The sequence below is a fragment of the Lepisosteus oculatus genome, chromosome 11 (genome assembly GCF_040954835.1).
Source record: "Lepisosteus oculatus isolate fLepOcu1 chromosome 11, fLepOcu1.hap2, whole genome shotgun sequence".
Lineage (NCBI taxonomy): Eukaryota > Metazoa > Chordata > Actinopteri > Semionotiformes > Lepisosteidae > Lepisosteus > Lepisosteus oculatus.
In genome coordinates, this window is record NC_090706.1 from 36,615,559 (window position 1) to 36,639,592 (window position 24,034).

The 24,034-nt window shown below is 39.2% G+C and overlaps 1 protein-coding gene across 3 annotated transcripts in view; it reads left to right on the forward strand.

Moving 5' to 3' along the window:
• Window positions 1-714: 714 nt before the first annotated feature.
• Window positions 715-24,034, forward strand: part of ctnna1 (catenin (cadherin-associated protein), alpha 1) — a 104,263-nt gene continuing 80,943 nt past the window's right edge. The window contains exons 1-7 of one of the 3 annotated variants that reach the window (XM_015349864.2): window positions 812-910; window positions 1,210-1,267; window positions 7,552-7,669; window positions 8,430-8,625; window positions 13,166-13,332; window positions 14,513-14,632; window positions 16,309-16,578. In XM_015349864.2, coding sequence (XP_015205350.1) covers window positions 7,565-7,669; window positions 8,430-8,625; window positions 13,166-13,332; window positions 14,513-14,632; window positions 16,309-16,578 — 858 coding nt within the window. In that variant the 5' untranslated portion in view covers window positions 812-910; window positions 1,210-1,267; window positions 7,552-7,564. Of the gene's footprint in view, window positions 735-804; window positions 911-1,209; window positions 1,268-7,551; window positions 7,670-8,429; window positions 8,626-13,165; window positions 13,333-14,512; window positions 14,633-16,308; window positions 16,579-24,034 lie in introns of those variants that run through there. The other 2 variants (XM_006631921.3, XM_015349865.2) reach the window with 2 other exon arrangements.

Below are 24,034 nucleotides of genomic sequence, written 5' to 3' on the forward strand. Positions count from 1 at the left end.
GAGGGAGTGGTGAAGCAGATTGAGTTCTCTCAGAGCTCATTTATCTTATCGGTGTGGCAGGGAGAAACGTATTTGCAAAATAAGGAATAGCATTGAGTATTAAACTGTTATTCAGCTCATTTTGGCTTCAGGATGTAATTATGCACACGTTTTATAAAACATGAGAAATGTATCTCATACGAGCACTTTTAATCCTTGTAGGTATTTAAATATGAATTTTGGCGGTTTCTTTCTAAAGGCTCTTAGCACTCAGTAATACAATCACAAATCATTTCAATGAAGATAATCAAAGCACATAAATGACGTAACATCACACACAATTCAGACGTTTAGCCGAAACTGACCCTAAACTGCTTAGTCCTCCTACACGATTAAGTTTTAAGTGCATTAAAAGCGTCGTGTTCAACAAGCCTATGTAAGTCTCGGTGGTTTATTGTCGTCTACGGGAATCACGAGTTGTGAACCTCCGACATCACAATAAAAAACCGAGAAGGCCTCGGGATTTAAACCACACACGCCTGACAGTCGAGTGCACGGCTGTTTGGAAGCACGGAAGGTAAAAAAAAACCAAACAAAAAAAAAAAGAAACAGAACATGCTCACTCCCGCAGACAAACTGCACCCAGCGTTCAAAAACAGTAAAACAAACAAAACACGTCTTGCAAACTCCAGGCAGCGAGCCGCGACTTGCAGACACCTGGGACGGAGAGAAGACGTCATCGCGGGAGCCCGCAGGTAAGCGCGGAGCTCGGCCACTCCCCCGGCACACCTGACCGCCTGGGTGTGGGCGCCTCGCTGTCGGTCACCGAGTCACTGCCTGTGTGTTCGCCATTCCGGGAAGGAGTTAGCACCCCCCCCCGCCCCCTACGTGGAAAAGGCCAAAAAAAAAACCTTGGATAAAGTTCGAGAAGGTAGGGCTTGTTTTTTTTCTTTACGTTTTATCCCGAATATAAGAAACGACGTAGGCGAAGGTGCGAGTTAGCTGACTTTTCGGAAGTTTATTTTCTTCTGGGGAGGGTGATTCAGGGATTCAGCAGCAGCAGCAGCGTAGGAGTGGCGTGTAACAGCCGCGCTGATCCCATTTCCTCTCGGAGTTGGGAAGTTTGGTGGAGCGGAGGAGCACGGGCGAACGGGAGGGATAAAACGACGGAGTAAAAAAAAAAAAAACTTTTCACGAAAACTTCAAAACTGAACTTTTTTTGTTCATTAGGGTTTCGTTCCAGGGGGGAAAAAAAAATCGCAACATCGGAAGCGGCGTGTGTTTCAAGGTACGCATGAATCGTGTTTTGAACAATTGTAGCTAGAAAAGAGCAACACAATCGTTTGTTTTGAAAACAACGCGATAGGCAGGGTTCATCCATTTTGACTGTTTTAACTTGGGAGGGTTCACCGTTTTATTCGAGCTTTCCTCTAAGCGTTGTGTGCTTAAAAACCTTTCCCATTAAGCACCGTTGTATCTTTTCCGACAGTAATTCGAAATGTGAGCATAAGAAGTCTATTTTAGAAGCACGATTGACTTAATTGTTTATGGGGAAGAATGGCTTCTCCATTTCATTTCAGGGCTGCCCTGCCTAAAAGTAATGAAGTTTCAGAAGGGAAACTAAATTAGTGTTTTTTTAAAAGTCACGTTTTACGTGTGTTCAGATCACGTCCTGTAAGTTTTAGTATTCATTTTAAGTTTAGGGGAATGCTGGTAGTTCTTACTTTTTGACCCCCAAAAAAACATGCTAAGCACAGACTTAACCACAGCATGAGTTTTAAAAAAGTTACTCAACAGGGTTGAAACACGCTCTGCCTCCGACTTGTTTCTTTTTTTTATCCTGCGGCTTTTTAAAAATAAAAGCGAAGCAATGAATTTGTACAAATTTCCCATTTTTTTTAAAGGACCAGCGTGTGAATCGCATGAACTTTCGTGCGTCTTTTTAAAGTAGGTCCGCCCTACCATCAGACTATGTAATGATGTTCCCTTAGCTTATGTGTTATTTTTTTTTAAAGTTTTGAGCTGGTTACTGTACGAACGTCGGTTCTGTTTCGAGCCTGCACCCCAGGGCGATTGAAAGTTAAATTAACATGGCCCAGGATACTCCCATGCTGGTCGGGTCCGTGTTCCGCCCTTCATAATCTGGGAATGATCCACCCTTTTTACTGATTTCATCAGGAATGTGCCAAGCCGCTACCACCTGTGTTGTTGTCTTTTTTTGTACTTCTGTTGTCTCTTGAATGTTGAGACGAACCAAACCAGATACGCCACATCTCCCAGAAAATAAAATATACGTATATTTTCGTGGTGGGGGTAGGGTTGGGCTGGGCACTCATTAGGCAAGAACTTCCGGTTGTCCCAAGCGCGTAGTAATGCTGGGTTTCCCGTTTCCCGATATACCGTGTCCTTTAATTTCAGTATCGTCCTCCGTTGCCCAGTGTTTGCTCTGTGGGTGCTGCGATATCAGGCCAGCCTCGGTGGTCAGGGGTGGTTTTTAAGTCGGACCCTCTACTGATGGTGAATTTGAGTGTCCCCGGTGTAATCACTTCTAGCAAGGCTGCAAACGTAGTTACGGTTTTAAAAATAAAAGTAACTCGGAACAAAATACTGACAGTCCTCCGTGCTGCTTCTGTATCAAATTTAGCGATTGGAAATAAGACTGAAAAAGTTTTACATACTTCCTAGGCAAGTAGGCGTTAGGGTATTTAACAATCTTTACGAGACTTTCAGTAAATAAAGGAGTGATGGACTGTATACCGACTCCACCTGTCTAGTATTTTTCCTGTGTGTAATGCGAAGTCTGGCTTTATTACAATAGAAACATCTAACATTTGGTTACATTTTCGACTAAATGTCTTTTAATTAGTTCAATTTGCAATCATAGCTCCTGTTTATTAACACTTGTCACTGCTAATCGGGTTTTGAAAGCGTGGGATTTATCTGGATAAAACGTGGCTATTGTGAATGCTCATCAATTCTTAGAAAGTTATTTATATTAAAGTTGCTGCCCTCTCGCTTGTTTCTAAATTGAATTCTGAACAATAACTTGAAAAACATTTATAAAATAATAAAGACTATTGTAAGACATGGCTAAAAACGTACACCTGACTAAGCTTTTGTCAAGTTCAAAGGAAATTTCTGATAAATTGGAGTACTTCTCCACAATAGAGTTTGCAGACTTAAGTCTTCAAATCAAATGTCTGGGGAAGGTTGGAGGCTGTTACAAATGTTGCAGAAAAGTGTGTCCTGGTTCATCCCGTTACAATAATAAACCATTTTTAAGACAACAGAAACTTATGGAAATACCTGGGCCAATATTCAAACTTGACCCAAACCTAGCTACCTAAAATGAATTTCAGATGGCTCTGACCCGATGTGGTATTTTGTAAGAAGGGTCTGGTTTGCCCATAACTGTCCACAACCGATTAGTAGGTTTGAAATTGAAAGGGGGTGGGAGGGTCCAATTTGTGATTTAAGGCAAGCCTTGGTTTTTTACACTGCTCCTAAATTGACCTGTTTCACTGCACTGTGTAGCCTACCTGTATTTAAGATGTGGAAGCTCTGTATCAGGAATATCTTTGCTTGACTTTTGTGTAGCGGGTTAATTTGCTCCCTGTGTGTGTTCAAAAACGGAATAAATGAAGTTCCATTTTTATGTTGTAATCCGTTTAGAAATTAAGAGGTGGGAATGTTCAATTTCTGAATTTATCCTAAGTAATAAATCAGGGTGGCATTTTTTTGTTGGGTATTTTAGCTTTTTCCCCTTCAACTAAGACTGTAAAAAAAAGTTTTTTCTATGTATATTCACTGTCCAGCATAGTAAAAAAGTTTTAAAGTCTGTAAGTGGTCTTACTAATTTAACTTTTCCATGTCTAAATATATTTTCTGTCCCCTACAGTTATCCAAAATGTAAGCCCATCAGAGCTCCTGAGGCTTATGTTATACACAGACGTGTAACATATTTGCACAGCAGATGATATGGTAATTGGTATCTGTTTATTAGTTGGTGCTGGTAAAGTGAGTGTGGAATCTGTTGTGGAGTTTTTTTTTGTATTGGACCTGCTGCTGTTGGGCAAAGTGCTTCTCCTGAGCATGTGTCCTGCCCATCGGACCACCCCTGTCAATCAGCTTGGCTTCCTAACAGCTGCCACCCCCTGGGGGGCTTGTTGTCCTTGATATCCAATGCATGACGGTTAATCAATGAAGATGCGGCTGTCGCATCTACAGCAAATCGAAAATGAGCATGAAGATTATTCTGCTGTACCTAATAACTGTCATTCTCTTTTAGGGATGTGAAACATTTAGGCTATTTGGGAAGTAAACTCGTTAAATTGATTTTTTTTTGAGGGCAAGCCTTTCCTGTTTTTTTATATGGTCCCCAAATTTATGAATTGTGGAACTGTGTTAAGGAAATTGAGTTTTTCCGGAACCCTGAATTGCTGGGAAAAATGGGTACTTTGACCTTGTGAAGCTTTTTTAAAGAAAGTTTGTATTGTTTTATTGATCAAGTACGATATCGAACTGCTCTTGCTCTTCCTTCTTCGGTCTGCTTCAGTAGGTAGGTGATTTGTTTTTGTAGGTAGTTATAAATAATATGCTTTTCAGAGTTTTGTCTCAGATGTCCAAGGGAAGCTATGGTTATTCTGTGTTTCTGATTTTTGCCGGTGACATCTGATATTACTCTACAACAAGTTGAACAATGAATGTAGAGTCATTTAAGGTGTTGGAACAGTAAAAACTAGTGTACCCTGTGGCACAGATTCTGCCAGCATCTGAGAAAGTCAGTCAGCTCCTTCTGCAGGTGGAAAAGTCTGTCTAGGGCGACGTTCCAAATGCTTGATGAGGTTACGATGTGGTGACTGAGAATGTCATGGCATGGATATGGATTTGTGCTCTGCTTGTGGGGGGACTTGCCACCGTGAAAGACGCCCTTCCCAGCATAAAAGAGACGCTGCATCATGGGATTAAAATGTTTGCTCGTTTCTGAATGATAATTGCAGTTTATCACGGACTTTGCCCTCTAAGGAATGACCAAAACCAATGCCAGGAAAATGCCCACAGCTTTATGGACCTGAACCTTTCAGTGTTGTAAACGGGCACTCAGGCCTGTAGGTTTGTCTGTCCTGAACACAGTGAAGGATGATTCACCTGAGCACGTCACATTTATTCACTGATCAGTGGTCCATTGCCAGCGCTCCCTGCACCACTGGAATCGAAAACATGCATTTCCAAGAGTGGTTAGTAATATTTGAGCTGCAACCTGACTAAAGTATCCCACTCTGTGCAGTTTACAGTGAGCATTTTTGATCAGCCTGGCACGCAAGCAGCCAGTTTAAAGTTTGCAGTTGATCATTTGTGTTTTGCACTTCTGTTTTGGATATGATGATCCTGGAGTATATGCTTCTGCTAACTGTTGCCCTTTTCTTTCTTTTCTGGAAATTCCACGCTGACCTCACTTTATGAAATTGCAGATTCACGAAATTGCAGATTTGAGCTGGCTTGTCCAGCTAAACAAGCCCCAACAATTGCCCCCTTTTCAAAATGACCGAGTGTGTTCACTTGCAGCCATGCTACTAGCCATAATTATCGGCACCCCGTCCTGTTCAATGTTATATAAGAGTGACCTTAAACATGCTGAGAGGTTATTTGCTTAATTAATTAAAGAACCACATCAATCTTTTTGTCCATGATCTGTATTCTATTGTACGTTGTACCAAAAATAAATTTTAGTCTGTAATTTGTTTTCAATAAGCCTGTAAGATTTGAAGTGCTCAGTAAATGAAACTTGTACCGGACATTAGGCCCAACATTACTGGAAGCTTTGGTACAGCTAATGATTTATTTGTAAAACTGGATTAAAAACATGCTTTAAGTTCATGGGAAGAACTTGTGTTGTGTGGGTTTTAATTAAAATGGTTTAGTCTTGATACTATGAAATGTAAGGCTTTTGCTTCTCCTTAACACACCCTAGGTTTAGGTTGAGTCTGTTTATCTAAAAGATAATTGAGCATTGAGTTTTTTTTGTAAACTGCTTCATGTGTACAAAACCTCTGCTGGTATTTAATTGATATATTGTAGCCAAGTCAGATGGACCCAGGGTAGTTACCAAGAATGGGCTCCTTACGTAAGATCACAGGATAATTCTTTTAAATTAATTTTTAATTTCTTAATTGTTTTTGGAAATGTACATTTAGACATGTTGTTTTTTCAGATTTGTCTGGAAGAAAGTTACATTTTTCACTATCATTGCAAATGGTTTCTGCCACAGTGCAGGCTGCATAAACCTGTTTTTAAATTATGGACTTTTTTCCCTTCATCCAGTTCTGTATAGCTACAGGCAGATCTGTGACTGATTAGTACTAATAGAAGACAGCTGGTGCTCCTCATTTTGTTGGAAGTCTCTTACCACAGTAGTGGTTCTTAACTGTTTGAAAACAGTTGTGTACTTCCAAGCAGAGCCACTTGTGATTCCTCGGCAAAAAAGACAAATTTCTTCACGCTAAAAGTAATTTGTTTTCTGGATGCAATGCCTGTCTTAATCCTCCCATGTCTATGAAAATAGCTGTTGCAAACATCCTTTGTTTAGCTAAAGGATATATTGAGTTTTGCACCCCCACTATTTCTGACAGTTGTGGGTCAGTGGAAAGTGCTTTACTCCCTGTGACTTTCTTCTCATACCTCTGTAAAAGCTGAAGTTTTCAGATGTAATGTGGGTTTAGTCTTGTTGGCCAGCATGACCTGTTAGGAGCAGTCCAGAAGTGCAGTTAAGAAATCATGCACTTAGGTTCTGCAGTTTACATGTGAGATTCCCCACTCATCAAAATTTTAATTAGGTGTGAGAGAAATGTAGATTAGGTAAATTTGCTCCACATCTGAATATTGGTGAAATTCGTTTCTGAAGTTGCTGTTGCAGGTTTCTCCCCCGGTTTGTAGATTGCTTTTCAGATAAGCTAATCAATTTTAATTGTGTAGGAAAGTGTCACGACTTGCTGCTGGAAGCATATCTTCTGATCGGCTTAAATTGGTCTTTATAATATGGAAAACTATCCATGTCTGCCAGAGGATTTCTGCAGTATTTCACGCTGCAAGATTTCTCGCAAACTTCAGCATCGGCTTTGAGTCTTCTTATCTTGTTTAAAGTGCAAAAAAGAAGTGTTAATTTTTTTTAGCTTTTATACATTATTTCTTCGAATCCCCAGCTGGGAAGATGGGGCTAAGCAGCCTTAGGCATATCTTGCTTAATGCTTTAAAGTGGTTTAAGTCTAAATGGTAATTCAAGAAGTGGCACACAGAAGATGAACTGCTTTTATGGCAGCACAATGCAATAGTTTGGATTCTATTTTTATTTTAGATGGTAACTTTTGAAGTTACAGATGAGAGAACCATTCATTGTTTTTGTTGCTTTTATGCTGGTAAACTTTCATCCAGGTGTTTTTTATGGTCTGACCACTGCTGCTTTTCCAACATTGTTATATTGTTAATGCTTTATTAACCTTAAACTGAAGGTTTTTTAATTTTATTAAGAGATACCATCCAGTAGATGAATAACCAACCTGCCTGCTTCCTTTTCAGATACTGGATTAACATGACGAGCATTAACACAGCGAACATTAACTTCAAATGGGACCCAAAGAGCCTGGAGATCAGGACTTTGGCTGTGGAGAGGCTGCTGGAGCCCTTGGTCACCCAAGTAAGAATTTTACTTAAGGCTCAAATATGCACTGTATAATTCCAGTTCATGTTGCATTTTAATTATTCATCTATCAACCAGTTTTAATTTTGCTTCTTACTGCATAATTGTGGTTGAACTAATTCCATGAACTTGGCTTTATTAAAACCGAAAATGACAGTTTAGTGGTATGCATTTGGGGATGTTGCCATGACTACTGTCCTTTAATTCATATAATATTACTATTCAAGATATATATTCTTTCATAGGAACACAGTAAGAAATGGTATACTGTCTCTGAATTGATAATCTCTGAACCGGTTTTCTCCTGAAAACTGGGGTTGGGAGAAGTTTCTCATTCTCAAGAGTACTAGATAAATTCCAGAGCTTTGTAAATAGTCCCAAAAAACAGAGGAAATGCTGTAGATTTCAGCCACTGGTAATGTGGTGCATGAGGAAAATGTTAAAGACTGTCAAGTCCTGTTTGCAGCAGTTTTCTTTCTGTTTAGAGATGCAGTCTTAGGACACTGCTGGAAATTTTGCCTGAGTGCTACTTTTTCACGATGTGCAGTTTCTGTAATATCATGGGTTACGTGGAGCTCTAATTGCAACCAGTCTTGCAGGCTCTTTCACGTCCTAGTCTTTACAGAGGAGCTTGTGTGAGTTTGACCCCAAGTATCAGTTTGTTCTCTCTCTAGTACTTTGTAGGGATAAGGAATAAGGCATACAAAACTTGTCCCTGACTTCTGATTTTGAGGAAGAGTGAATGTTCTTCTTTCAGGTCACCACTCTGGTGAACTCCAGCAACAAAGGCCCGTCGAACAAGAAGAAAGGGCGTTCCAAGAAGGCCCATGTTCTGGCTGCCTCAGTGGAGACGGCCACGCAGAACTTCCTGGAGAAGGGGGACAAGATCGCCAGGGAGAGTCAGTTTTTAAAGGAGGAGCTCACGGCTGCGGTAGAGGACGTGCGCAAGCAGGGTAAGAAACAAGGGTGCGAATACTTGACGCGGTTCACCGGGCGCTTGGATCCCTGTCCTGTAATCAGGCTGGGAGGTCCAGCTGCACCAGCCGAGCAGACAGCTGAATTTGCCAGTGATAAAATAACGTAATCCAAAAGTGTTTTTCATTGCTACGTGAAGTCACTGCTCTCGAAATTGGGTGCCTTCTTTACATGGCTCATTGCTTTCTGAGATAGGTGGGGTAATGTCTGGCCAGCAAAAAATAAATGTTCCTTGACCTATGACAAGTTTTTTTTTTAATTTCTTATGTTCTTTTTTGACTTGCAACGCTTGCAGGACATATACAGACTTCAACTGCACTTTTGTGATCCCCAAGCACAGTTTCTAATTTCCAGAAACTTACTGCTTTAATGTAAAAGGACCTCACAGAGGTCTGTGACTTCTGTGCCCTTATGCCGAGTAAAAATTTCAGTATTTAGATTGATCTGTATTTCTTCGCCCCTAAGGAAATCCATATCCATAAAGAAATCCAGTGTCCTTATAGTTTATAAAATGATCAATTGATTTTATTCTGTTTGTGGGAGACATGATATTATAAAGCTGTAAATGCTAGTTTGTATTTTACACTTGTAGGAAAACTGAAGGATACAGAAGACAGGCCTTGATTCTGCTGAACAATTTGCTCGCAACTATACCTTTCATAAGTGTTTATACTATTGCATTGTGAATGAAGTGTTCAGATTTAATAAAATGCGTGTCTTATTTTGTCATCAGCAAGTCAGGAGCCCTTAAGTTAAATGTTCAGTGCAGGGAGGGCTTTTTCAGCAATTTACTTCTTGCCTTTGTGGTAAAGAGGATTTGCATTGCATGCACGATAAGTTGTCTATTGGATGGTAATCTAGGTATTTGTGTGCGCTTCTGGGCCAAAAGAGGATTGTCATGCTTGTTACTGAGCAGCCTACAGCTACTCTCAGCATCTCTGCTGCAGTGTCGGGTTATTTCCATGAGACATGATTGCCAAAAAAATGGAACCCATATTATAAACTAGTGAACTTTTGTCCTTCTGAATTTCATAGAAAAGCAACTGTATAAAAACGATTAGAGTATGTCCTTGTGTCCCTGCTGTAGCAGGCAGATGTACAGCGTTGCTTATGGCTTACACAGATAAGGCGTAATAAGGTGTTCTTTTGTGTAAAGTAATAAAAAAAATAACCCCGGTGCTTGGTGAATTAAACAACTCTTTATTTTAAGAACATAACACTTGTCAAACAGCGGAAACATTAAACAAATCTGTTAGCTGCCCGGTATTTAGTGCGCATGCGCGTATCATGTGTAAAGCATGAACATTTATCGAACTTTTGTTAAAATCATATAGAGGAAAATTGTCGCGATAATTATCGTTATCTAATTATCGCCAGGCTCTACGCCTGCGGTTGCCATGGCAGGGCCAGACCAAATGATACGGTCCGCGGGCCGGATGTTCCCCACCCCTGATCTAGATGAACAGATCCCATAATCTTCCTTCCTTCTCATTTCCTTTTGGTGTCATGTGCTGTATGTATAAAAGTACATCAAATAGGATGTTGCACATTACAGCTACTGTATAATGAAGACTAGTGAAGAGCTGTGAATTTTAGTACACAGACAAATCAGATCTTGGGGAAACATTCCTGCAGGATACAACTATGCACACTTGTAGACACCACACAGATCTTTATGGTTATAATAGCCTATATACATGGAGAGACAGGATGCTGATATGAGGCTGTTGAGTGTGTACTCTTTCCTGTGAGGAGTCCCGTTTTTGTTTACCAATCTTAATTGTTCTGCATTGCACAATTCTCATCAAGCGTTTTAAATAGGACAGCTAACTTCATATGTACGCTATGTCCAGGCACTTTTTTTGGGGGGGGGGTTCTTTAAATGGGGGGTGGAAAACATTTGTGACTGGAACTGGTAGTAGATAGTTCACTGCCCTGGAATGTCAGATTGGTTTTGGCATGCTTTCACTGGTGTGGAATGTGATGACTGCTAGCTGGTGCCGGGGCCTGTCAGCTATGCAGTGGCCGGGCAGCCGTGCGTGGTCAGACTGATAATGCAGCTGTTGAGTGGAACTAAATCCTTTCCAGACTGAAAAGCATTTTCCCCACCCAGCTGTAGTACACCAGCTGTTATGTGGAAGCAGACTGAACTTAGTCTTAATTAGTGTGGTGTAGCATGATTTTCCATTAATGAAAATATAAAATGCATTTTTTGTCCATTTGGATTAGGTTAGGTTCAAGATGTTGGGCATGGCTTCTTTTTAAAATGTATTTTTACAGTTGCAATATTTATAAGTGCAGGTTTGTTTTCAAATTTAGCTACCCACATTTTAGCATTGCAAAACCTCAGAGTTTTAGACAGTCAAATTAAATGTATTCTGGATTTTATCCAGAATCCGTTATCCTAATTGAATAATGCCCAACAGGTTTGTCTAAAAAACGGTGCTTTTCACTTCACTTTGCATGATATAATTATGATATCCTTAATGTTATTTGCTATAATGATCGTGCTAACAAATGTGGTTTTATTTACTCAATTGTATGGTGTAGTGGCACTTAATCAATGAAGTGCAGACTCTCTACTGTTCAGCTGCTAGAAAGAATCAGTTACCCCTGGCCCTCCTTGTTCTGGGTTGGGAGTGCCCTGAAAAGCCTTTTTAGAAAACATCCTCATAAAATATTTGATAAATTTATTGATGCATCTTATATTGGTATGCAATTAAGATGGACCTTTGCAAGTGAAAAATCACAGACATATTTTATGAGATCGCACCTGTTGTTGGGGTTTTAAAGCCAAGGGATGCTTTTGAGTTGATGGATGAGAGTTTATTACACACACAGCGATCACTATCTGCACTGTGAAAATAGCTTTATTGATTGGGTTCTCTGAAGGGAATGACATTCTTACGGTAGCAAGTTTAGGAAAATCTGTATCTTTCCCCAAGATCTGCTCCAGTGTGAGCTCTCTTTATTAATGGAGAGTCTTTTATTCCAGGGTTAAAAAAACTACCTCTTGTAACTGTCTGATTGTTTGATGTACCTGATGCTTTGAGTTATCAATTTGTGAGCCGACGAATTTTACTGAACAGCTAAGAAGCACTGCAGTTGCTGGGTGTAATAGGTCAACTGGTCCACATTTGGTCCATTTTCTTTTCAGATTTGACTTAGTGTCTTGCATAGATTAGTGTAGGTATACCAGTGATTGTTTTCATGTTTAATAACTTCACGTGGCGTAATTTCTAGATTAGTTGCACCAAATACTGGTGCCATGCTTTTGAATCTAAAAAAAGCAGTGGTTAATTCTTGAGGTCTTAAAACAGTGGGAGGAGGTATTCTCACATCCTGCTTGCATACTAGGAGAGACTACATTACCATAGCAATGTTCTGCCCTGCTCTAACCCCGTTCCTTCTGAATAAGACAATTGGGCAGGACCCACTGTTCTATAAATAGCAGGAAAGGAATGGAATGGTACTGTATATTGATCTGCAGCAAGTTCATTTGATAGTGGGCAAGGAGCTTGGCACTTGTTACATTGTTTCTTATACACAAAAGCCATTTTTAAGCATTATGCATAGTTCATAATTAAAACATTTTTCAGGCTTGAGCACATCATTACACACAGAAATGAGCTCATTATATATGTTCTAATTTGAGATGATTATTTCCCCCAAAACTCCTCAGTGAGTACGCTTATTAAAATAGGCAGTGAAGTTTGTGCAGTGCTTGATTTTAATACTTTGCTTTTATGAAATCTGCGGTAAGTTGAAGATCGTATGATCAGTTTTGCCATGTTTTTTACTTCAAATCTGAGGATTGTTTGGTAGCTTGTTTTTAAATATTGCTGTATCTTACCCATTTAAAAGGAGGCTTCACTCCTAGAAAATGCAGATAAAATAGTGGATCCCACCATAAAGAATAGTGCACTATTTTGTAATGCTGTAACCCTTTGAAATATAACCTTTTTGTATGTGGATTATAGGCCATGAAAGCAACATCTGAGCATTATACTATGACTGAAAATTTGAGGCTGACCTGTTTCTTGGCAACAACAGGAAGCTCTTCAGTGAAATTGTCCTTTTTTGCCACAGCTCTAATTGCTGTCTATTCCTGTTCCCTTTGTTACAATGGGCATTCCATTGCAATTACCTCATAGTCTAAGTGCCTGCTACAGGCAGACATGGGATTGTGTAGTTAATCCTTACCTGATGCTCAGCTGCCAGTTGGTGTCTGTTGAATTGGGGGTATTAAAATGAAGTTTGAAATTCAAATCTGTTAATAATGAAAGGTTGGTAAAGTTAATTTTTGGAGAGTCATAGCTGTTGGGAGTGTGGATTTTCATCAGTTCTCAGGATCTCAAGTAGTCATCAGTAACTCTTAACTGCCTTAAGATTGAGCAGCTTGTGTAGAAAAACATGCTGTTTAGATTTGTGTTGTGTGCTACACAGAGGTCCGTCTGCTGCAAGACACTTAGATTGAAGGCGGCGTCGTATTTAAAGGCGTTTATTTCGATCCTGCAGGAGAATCGATGAAGACCGCCTCTGGGGAGTTTGCAGATGACCCCTGCTCATCTGTGAAGAGGGGGAACATGGTGCGAGCAGCACGTGCCCTTCTGTCTGCTGTTACTCACCTTCTGGTCCTGGCTGACATGGCGGACGTCTACAAGCTGCTGGTGCAGCTGAAACTGGTGAGAGAAGAAGCCTGGAAGTCAATTTGTTGGCTGCTCCGTTTTTTCCCCTTTTTTTATTCTACTCCAGGGGTGTCAACCTCTGTGGCTGGCCGGATTTGATTAAATTGTACTTCCTGTGGGACTCAACCGTGAAATCCAAATGCAAGGGAGAAGCATTGATATTATTGGTATTATCGACGTGTAGCGTTCTGTGTTTTTAGCATTTCACAGCAGAATACCTCCCCTTGAAACTGTGGTTAGCAGTCATTGCATTTTCACTAGATGCCAGTTGAGGAAAACATGAATTACCTCGGAGTGTGAGGTGCCTTTTAGCATTTTTAACCACAATTTAATTTAACTTTGGTTGTAATTACTGTGCACTGGTCCTGTTTTTTCATTATATCCAAAATACCCTGAGTTAGTTTTTATTGGACTTGATGACATTTTCATTAAATACAGCTTCTTAAAAATTTTCAATTTCTTTAGTCACCAAGGTGCGTGAAAGGTAAACCTCGACCACATATATTGTAGTTATTTCCTATCCTAAACTCCAGGTTAGTCCTGGGATTTGGTATCATTTTGATTAATCTTTAGTGACACACTGGAAACTGCAGAGGTGACACCTGGCTAATGGATTTGAAAAGCTGCAGATTTGTGATTTTTTTTATACCTGTTTATTTTGCCATTCCCCCCGCCTGGTAGCTTTAATCTGAGTATGAGATTTTATAAGGGTTTGGTCACAAATTATCTCGCTTTCAATTTAGCTACCCTCAAGCACTGAGTATTTATCATTCCTATAGTAGAAACAAAACAATTTGATTTATGTTGCTAACATTTAAGTCATTATTTTTTTTAATGGCATTGTGACAATGTAGATGACCACATGATTAATGTGTGACTTTGGGCTTTTGTTTGCTCTTTAAAAATTGATTAATTTTGCTGTATATTTGTGAAAGCTAAGTTGAATTCATTGTAACTTCTGTTTTTAGAAGTTGCAATAAATGTAACTCTGGTCTTCCTTACATTATACAGTGTTTAAGTGTGAAGTTTCATTCCAAAAGGGTGTCATTCTCTGATACATTACATTTTCCCTATCCTTACATGCCTTAAAATATTTAAATAATACCTTCATAGGAGCAAACCAAGCCAGACCATTTTTGGAGATACATGTTTAAGAGTGCCTCCGTTTCTTTTGTAGGTAGAGGAGAATCTCGTGAAGGTTCGCAATGCTGGCACAGAACAGGAGCTGGGGATACAGTACAAGGCATTGAAACCTGAAGTCGATAAACTGAACATGATGGCAGCCAAAAGACAACAGGTACGGTACATCAGTGCTAAGGTGGGGCTGTGCAGGAGCCTGATGTTTGAATTGAAATTCTTTTGTGCAGACAGAGGAGGCTGAAAACCTAAAAAAGCCTCTCTTGTGTACAGCAATAAAACTGAGGGCTGTTGTATTGGAGGTGAACAGTTTTGTCAACTTACTGACAGTTTTTTTAAAAGCCTGCTCACTGTTTGATCTCTACTGGGACACACATTTTGACCTTCAATCACTTCAAGTATATCCCAGTGTTCATAGGCAATGCATTAAACTGTACAATCACTTTCCAAATTCACCTTAATTGATTTGATGTGTTCATTGGTACACTTTAACAGTGTAAACTGTGAAAGATCATTTTAGTCTTACAATATCTTGTGTGGTGACTGATGTCCAATCAGGGATAGCAACCAGGTCATGTACATGTTTTTTGAATCGTGAAAAGCTCTACATTTATGGAGCAGGCTTTTTTTATTCTGTAGAAGAAGTTTTTATAGATATCTGCATACCAGTTATTGATTTTTTATACCATTTTGAATAATTACATAGATAAATAGCTCAATCCATTTTGTGGTCATCAGCTCTTCATCAGAAAGCCTTTCTTGGTAATTCCTTTTCACATTTCTAATCACATTTAAAAACACCCCACAGCCTTTGACCTTTTTGTCTGCAAATACAAGCTTGAAAATGTTGATGTTGCCTGTTTTTTTTAAGTCTTCAACTGGTTGTCCAGATCCGCTCAATTCTCGATTTTAGAGATCCAGTATATTTAGTAATTTGAGTGCTTTTAAAACTTCGGGTCTGAAATCTGAACTCCAGTTTGCTTGGTTACATTTAACAGTAATTTTATAAACCTGCTTGAGTGCCACGAATGTCCATTTCTCAACATTTCCCAGTGTTGAGGCAATTTAATTGACTATATGTGTCACCCTGGTGAATGTTGTTCTTCACTTCTGCATTTGAAACCAGTCAGGATACCTGTAGTGCTCTGAGCCTAACCTTTCTAAAATGTCTGTCTGGTTCTGCTGTAAATTATGCTGACATATTCTAATAGCGGAATTATGATAATAGAGACTGCTCTCTCTGAAATGTATCGGTGACATTCAGACAGTGACTTATCATACCCGCCATATTCCTTCCGTGAAAGCTGTCACAATTAACATTCTAACAATGGTGCGTTTTCACCTCAAAAGTCCTAATCAAGCACTTCTTGATTTTATATAGTTTACAGTGTCAACTCACAGGCCTCTTCTGTTGATATAGTGCAGATGAACATAGGGCAGACAATTGGAGGACGCATCTTGCTTTTGTTGTATATGTAGTATAATTTCAAACTGAAGTGGTTCAGGAAGATTATCAAATGCACATGAATGCAAATGGCAGGTTTTACATGAACAAACATTGCAGACATTAATGCCGGTAGTGTGAAAATGAACTGTGAGGCTGAATTCTGCTGTAAAACAATGTGCAGTAAGTGCTCCTTTTTTTGATTAACAAGGAAGTGGAGTTCAGCTGTAGCAGTGTTTTAAGCAGTTGAAACTTCTACTCTTTAATGGGGAATTGTAGAACTGGAATGGTTTTTGGAATGGTTTATTGGTTGAGAATTTCCTCTTTGGCAATAATGAAATATAATGGCTGAATCGGATTCTCGCGTTCTCCTCCCAACCCCCCACCGACAGGAACTCAAAGACGTTCACCACAAAGACCAGATGGCAGCAGCCCGTGGGGTCCTTCAGCGGAACATCCCCATGCTGTATACCGCCTCCCAGGCCTGCCTGCAGCACCCTGATGTGGCAGCGTACAAGGCCAACCGGGACCTCATCTACAAGCAGCTCCAGCAAGCGGTGTCGGGGATCTCCAACGCCGCTCAGGCCACTGCCTCTGAAGACTCGGCCCTGAGCCAGCCCGGAGGGGGAGGCGAGCTGGCGTACGCACTCAATAACTTTGATGTAAGTAGTGTTGTCAAGTCAATTTCTTTTTATTTTTTCTTCCATACAGTTCCCTAGGTCTGTTGTAGGGACTTGCACTACTCAAACATCAAGCTAATTCGCTTCTAGTCACCATTGCTCCAATTGGAGTTAAATTTGGCAGGTTGCATTGCATTAAAACCTGCTTCTGACGGCTCTACACATGCTACAACAGTATATTAGACCCATAATGGGTTATCACCTGCTTGGTGAATTGTGCTCTATGCCTCCTAAGTGTTGTTCAAAAACTGTTTGGCTGCTTTCTGGAGCACATCTAAACTTGGTAGGTATCCCTGTAGTGACAGCATGTCAAAATTGGATTCCTGCTTTAAACAGAAGGCCTCCTGATTGTCATTTTCTTCCCTTGTCAGTGTGCATCACAGATGGTTTCTGATCAGATCTGTTTGATTGAGCTCCAAGTGGGTACATATAATTTTTGTGACAATGCTAAATTGTCATGTTACGATAAAGGCTTCCTGTGCACAAGCTGACTTGCCATTTTGTTCTGAAAACAAGCTTCCTGTCTTGAACTGGAGCACCAATCGAATTAAAACTTGGCAGGTTTCACCACCAGTCAAGCCTGAAACGGTGCTTGTAATATCCTGCAAAGTATTATGTTTAGTATTTTGTCAGTACGCAACTAACAGCCTTGTGTTCTTGACTGTCCTTGAAAATAGGTGAATGTGTTCTGTGCTTTAAATGGAAAATATCGGCAGCACTAACTTAAATTAAGGTCCCCTAATAGATTCACAATGTAATGTCTCTTATAGCATTTCACTTGGATACAAGAGGACCAATTGAACTTGATTGACCGCTGTCAGGCATACATTACAATTACAATGTCAAAGACATGAAATAAAGAGCAAGTATGTGTGGGAAAGGGGATGGCATTTTTCTTCATGTTAGTGATCAGGCATGATTGAAAGATGTTTATGCATATACTTTATTAATCAGAACTTGTATGCAATCCTACACTGTCAGTCCTACTCTAATGTTTATCTTACTGCCTTTAATGAAATTCAGATGCATTTATTCCTCAGTCCATTTAATATTGAACTTCACCATTTATACTAATGAGAGCTTATACTAAAATTAATCCATTTGGTATTTTTGGTTTTATGGAAAGGATCTAATAATTTCACATACTAGCAGAGTGACATGCTTTGATAACTAATCCATGTGCTACTTCTATGTATGTTGATATTCTTGAAAATCATTTACTTTCTGCACCACATCTTTGTGTCTAGTGGAAGAAAAGTAGGTGTTCTTAAAACCCGAAACTTTTATGCAGGTCTGGTTATTCATTGTGACAATATTTTTGGACAGTTTATGGTCTTCAGGCTGTTTTGTTTCATAAGAGTTCCAAAGGAATAGTCACTGCGATTCTGAATATGACTACTCAGATTTCCTATCCAAAACCGCTAGGAGCTATGTTTAGAAGGTTTGTGGTTAGGGCAATAGAGTATTGCTGCTTCCCTTGTGTTTGTATATTTATGTAATATCTATTCTTTTGAAAGCCTGTAATATAAAGTCTGAACTACATTTGGGTTCATCAAGTTATTTTGTGTGGAGAGTGGTCTGAAAGGTTTTTAGAATTTGGGCTCCTAAAAATTAACGATGTCTTGATTTTAAAAAAACTTTTCCGTTCCAGCTAACTTAGTATCTCTTGTATCAAAAAGGAATTGAAGTATGTACTTGATATCCCCCCCCCCCCCCCCCCAATTTTGCCGGTCTTCATCCATGGAGTTTGCAGCACGCTGGAAAGGTTGTCTTGTTAATTTGCTCTGGGATACTAGATTGTCCCTTTTGAGTTCAGCGACTAGTAAACCTGAGTGCAGTCGCTGTTGAATTTGCTCTCTTTAGTGTAATGGAACAAGGCCTTTCTGATTTAACTGGTTATAGTAGGCCAGGTTTTGCACTGAAAAACTAGTCACCATTAACATTCATCTTAACTGAGTGTTTGCTCATAATCCCCATAAGAAAATAGTTAAGTACTCATTGCTCTATTTCCTTTGTGAGGCAGATATATTCAAGGTGCATACTGTAGGTCAGCATGACATTAAGTTTAAAAAGAACTGTAGTCTTCATGGAGTCTGTAGTTCTTCTGCCTGTCTCTAGGGGTAGCTCTTGATGCATTTTTAATTGTAAGGCTGACCTGTGCATTTCTGATCTTAAATTCTAAAAGGGGCTTAAGGGTTGACATCTGGGGACGGGTTTAGAGTGAGAGGGAAAGTGGAAGTATACTTAAGGCTATGGTTGTGACTTATTAGAATCATTATTCTTAAAATTATCTAAATCTGTTAAACTTATATCATAACCCACTGACTTTAAAACTCTTAAATAGATATTGCATATCTTTACAAAAAAAGGAAGTTTTAAGATTAAAACTTCAATAAACTTGTATCAGAAAGCTCTACATTTCCTATTTTAAGTCTGAAGTCATTTTTCTTTGCCTCTTGCAGCATTATAAACTAACACATGGTGTTAACTAACACATTATCTAACACATGGTGTTAGATGACAGTGAGATTTTCTGATAAAGGGGCTAAAGAAAGTGACAAGTTACTTCTCAAACATCAACTAAGTTGTTACCTTTAGAAGGGCTATAAATGTGATGGGTCTGCTTTGCATTCCCTTCATCTGTTTAAACTTAATCTTCAAGAGATTTATTCACTATCTTCTGCTTTTAAGACTCTGCAACATGGACCCGAAACATTTTCTGAATATGTCCAAGGGTAAAACTTGGGATGCATTGCTTCTATAAATCTTGGCAATGAATGTTGTAGGATCTTAAGGATTGTTGTAAGATTTAAGGAGTTATGTCAAGTGATGTTAACAGCATTATAGATGAAACACATGTTGATTTCCTCCTACTTAAAAAGCTGTCATCTTTTCCTTACCTCAGAAAAGAGTAGAAAGCATTTGTCTGATCCTGATGTTTACAGAACAAGTATATGACTTAGTATTTAGGTAGCATGGTGAATTGTAAGGTTCTGTGCATTGTTTTTAGTGCGCATGTAGATACATTAGGACACAGACACCTGTTTTTCAGAGCCTAACTTGAAGCAGAAGCGACTGAGTCATCAGCCTGTTTCCATGGAAACATGATGCGTAAGCAAAGGAGGTCAGGCAAGAAGATAAGGCTAATAAGCTAGAATTTTAACAACGGAATTGTGGAATGTTTTTCAAGGATAAGGTAGCATTAGAGCTTTTTGAAATTGTTCAGAAAATATCTTTCTTGCTCAAAGCAGTTCTCCCAGGTACATACTGCAGTCTTCTGCTAACCTGCTACGAGAAGTTAAAGCTTTCCTTCAAAAAGAAAAATTGCTATCTCGCAGACTGGAATAGTGTCTTGCTACTGTTTTCAGACTGGAAATTGTTTTGGGAATAGTATTCCGGATATCATGTGGAATAATTTTAAGTGTTATTTTGATTTTGTACTGCACAAATTAGTGATGTCAAGTAAGCATTGGGCAATATTAGTTTTTAGAGCAGATCATGTAGAGAAAGGAGAACCTGCCTATTGCATATACTTTCTTAATTCTTTTCACAGTCCTTTGCAGCAGCAGCCCTAGACTGATCTAGAGTCACAGGATGTTAGCTAACCTTTCATGTGGGAGGTGGTCTTGGTGTGGCCTTTGTGGGGCTGGCTTGGTTACCCTTTTGAAGAGTCATTCTGACTCTCCCTCTGGGAGGTCCAGCGCTTTGCTGTCGAGAGTCAATGGAGAAACACTTGTTGGGAGTTTTTAGTTTCTTTTCCTCCTACGGAAAAAAAGATGGCTCTCCCAGGTTGTTTACGCTGTGGGAGTAGCGAGCGCTAGTCGAGGAACTGACTCACTTGAGCTTTAGTCTAAATGTTTCCTGTTCCACACTTAAAACTTCACTCCAAATTGTCTGAATGTAGGCTTTATGACAATTTGCTTTGTAGGCCTACCACCTTGGATTTAGTTTCAGGTGTTTCTAAATTGACATGAGGTAGAAAGGATCACAACTAGGTAGAAAGGACCTGTTAATGCAGGATTTGAAGACCAGTAGTGTTCAGCTTGTGGTTGATAGTCCAGTGTTGCTGGAGTCTGCTATATTGAGAAACATCCGGAGGTTTGTCTGCATTTTAATCAGCATTTTAAATTTATTTTACTGATTTCTAAGTGGTAATTCTTCACATGCCCTATTGGTCTTTTTGTTTTTTTGCACTCTTCAGAATCGTTCCACTGGAAGGGTCACTTAACCATTGTTGCAATAGCATGTAGTGAACACTAGTCTGTAATTCGGATAGTGAGTTTTGATTTTGGTCGCAATCTCTCTGGATTACTGAAAATACCTGCTTAATTTATCACAGTGAAACAGTAAAAGTCTTTAGAATTTGGTTATTATAAATTATGTGCAGTTAAAGAACTACCTAAAACTTGCAGGACTAGGGCTGTCCAGGTCTTGTGTTGGAGACCCATGCCATAGAACCACCTTGACATACTGCCTTTTGTACCAATTTTGTAATAACCTATTATTTGATTCACAGCTGCATGACAAAACCCCGTGTCACTTTGAGTGTGGGTCAGTGTATGTACCATTTAAAATAAACAGTTTATACAGCAGTTTTAGTTTGGTGCCATATTTTAAGTCATTCAAAGCACTGCTAGTGCAGGAGTATGAAATGTTAATTTATACTTACCAGTCTTTTGAGATTTTATGTCATAGCCTTGTCACTTTTATGCAGTATTTACAATCATTTGTTTGTACAGTGGCAGTTTGAGACAGACCTTTTTGAAGTTGAAAAACTGCCAAAGGTGGTTATATAACAGTTAATTTAAAAAAAGATAATGAACATGAAATTGCTCTGTGATTAGATTAAATGATTAGAACCTCTGCTATATATTGTGGTACATGAGGATAATTATTTTTTTCACTTTATTGTGAAATTATTATTACTGGATAGGTTTCATGTGTTTAATCGTTTGCTTTGGGTTTGGGGCTAGTGGTGCAGTGGTTTGGAAAGCTGGGATTAATCCTCAGAATAGGGTAATGTGAGGCATTCATAGTGGAATGAAAGGAAATTGACTTTCTCTTGCCATTTTCAGGTCAGTAGCTCACAGTCCCTTGCAAACGGGCATTGTAGCTCAAGGGGGAAACCTAGCTAAGGTTCCTTGATTTGGAGAACATGGCCAACGCAGCAATTCATAAAGTACACACTGATTTAATTAAACTGCACACGTTACAAAGGTTAATCAGTAGGATTAATAAATCTTAAAGTACTTTTTAAATATAATCAGGTACAGTGTAATAGGAACATACACCTTTGGGGGTGTGTACCTAAAGCTGAGGGAGACATGAGGGTCCCAAAAGCCTGTTATACACCATATATATATATATGGTGCTTATTATCTGAGGTGAAAAGGGTCAAGCTAAAAGTTTTATTTTCTTTGTGAAGGTCACAAGAGTTAATCTTAACTTGAGTTGAAATGGAAAAACTGCTCGTATCTCCAGATTACAAGATATCCCAAATTTAACTTATTATGTGGGGTACGCCTTTGGAAGCGGTAGTTCTTGGTCTTTTTCAGCAAGCTTGTGGGCGACCATGCTTAAGTAGTGGTATGACTGGCTTTGCCTTCCCATGTCGGTACATCTTTTTCAAACTGTAACTAAGGGATTAACAAGACAGTCCTGTTGTGTTCTCCAACAAAATAAACACTTGAACAAATGCGTATATGAATAAAGCTTGACACCCAAAGTTCAAGGTAGTATACTGTTCCAGAGAAAGGGTTTCATGGCAACAGATTCTGTACTTCTGTACTTGTTTTAAGTTAATGCACCATCACTAAGGGAATTCATGAGGTCATCTTGCTTTAATTTTCCATGAACAATACGGTGGTTAAGAAATGGACAAAAGATTAAACCTATGCCTTGTCTAAAAGACAAAATTTCATAGTATTTAAAACTGGAGTGTGTGCTCGGAATATGACCATCCCCACTAGATACCTGATTGCATTCAGAAGTGGACATAAATCCGCTAGAGTCAAAGCAAAACTGTTTTAATAAAATGAGTAATGCTCCGTAGCTGAGCGTGCTCTTAAAACTAATACAGAAAGGAGACAACCTTTAGACCTTAATGTTTCATAATAAACAATTGACAAACTTACATGATGGATTTTAAAAAACTTTTAATCCATGGTGCATCCATATACAGGCCATAAATTTAAGGTTTATTTGTAACATTACAAATAATGTAATGCCTTTGAAAGCCTTAAAGGGTTTTCAAAATGTTCAAAAGCTTTCCTAAATTAATCAGCATGTCTGAAAGTCACATATGACTTTCACTTTAATAAATTCATTCAAAATGTGTAGTGCATTGTTGAAGTTTACCACATCATTTTCTACAGGCAGTAGACAAATGGAAAAGCTTGGGTGAATAATGCAAACCAAGTATATGAAAGCAGGGGCTTTATAATATCCAAGCATGCTTAGTGTTGCATATAAAAAATGTTAGACAGCCATGATTATAGACAACCTGGCCTATCATGTCTACGAGAGATTTCATGAGCTTTGAAAGAAGCAATTTTTGGGCCATTGAGCAATTGTCTAGCTGGAGCTTCAGTGACCAGGAGCTCACCTTGCCATGATTCATAAACAATGATGTCTCAGGTAATGTCAGCGTGGAATTCCAAAGGAGTGCGGGGTAGCCAAATAGTCCAGGATCTTGATAGCCTTGCAGCAATCAGCTGACTGCAAATTTCAACCTTGGAAATGAGCAGCAAGTTTAATCAAAAATGTCCCTCTGAAAACGGAGCATGTAATCTTAAGTGGGTTGCAGTGCATCTGTCCAAGTCCAGCTTCTTGGTTTAGCTGCACTTGTTCCCTTAGAAGGCAGGGTTAATCCTGATTGTCACTTAGTGCCAACGAGTGGCCTTCACCTCATTTTACAGCTTTTTTTTTTCTTGCTGGGGGGGTTGTATTCCAGTTGACAATGTCCCCATCAGCAGAACATGACTTATCATCCTGTGGTGGTTGATCATGGCACCGATGTTGTCCATGTCATGGCCTTCTTCATCACCAGTTCTGAACCCGGTCAAGCATTTAGGGGATATTCTGGAAATGCCTTCATTTTCATTTTTTTCAACTGGTCATTGCCTTTCTAGTGGAAGAATGTTGCCAGGATGTTACTGTGTTCCTATTTGTTTTCAAGTATAATTTTAGTATTTTCAGGAAGCCTGTGGCATTTAAATAAACTGCCTGATTTCAGGTCCAAACCAATACATTATTCTAACATGATTGTAAGTTAATTTTTCATATTACATGTCCGAAGTGTCCAGATAATGTCATAGGCAAATGGTAAGGCCTTTTCATTATTATTTTAATTTCTATGATCAGGTCTCTTGGGTGGCTGCTTAGCATTCAGGGGTCTGAAGTTTTAAGTTTGAAAATGAGGTATTCTGGATATTTATTT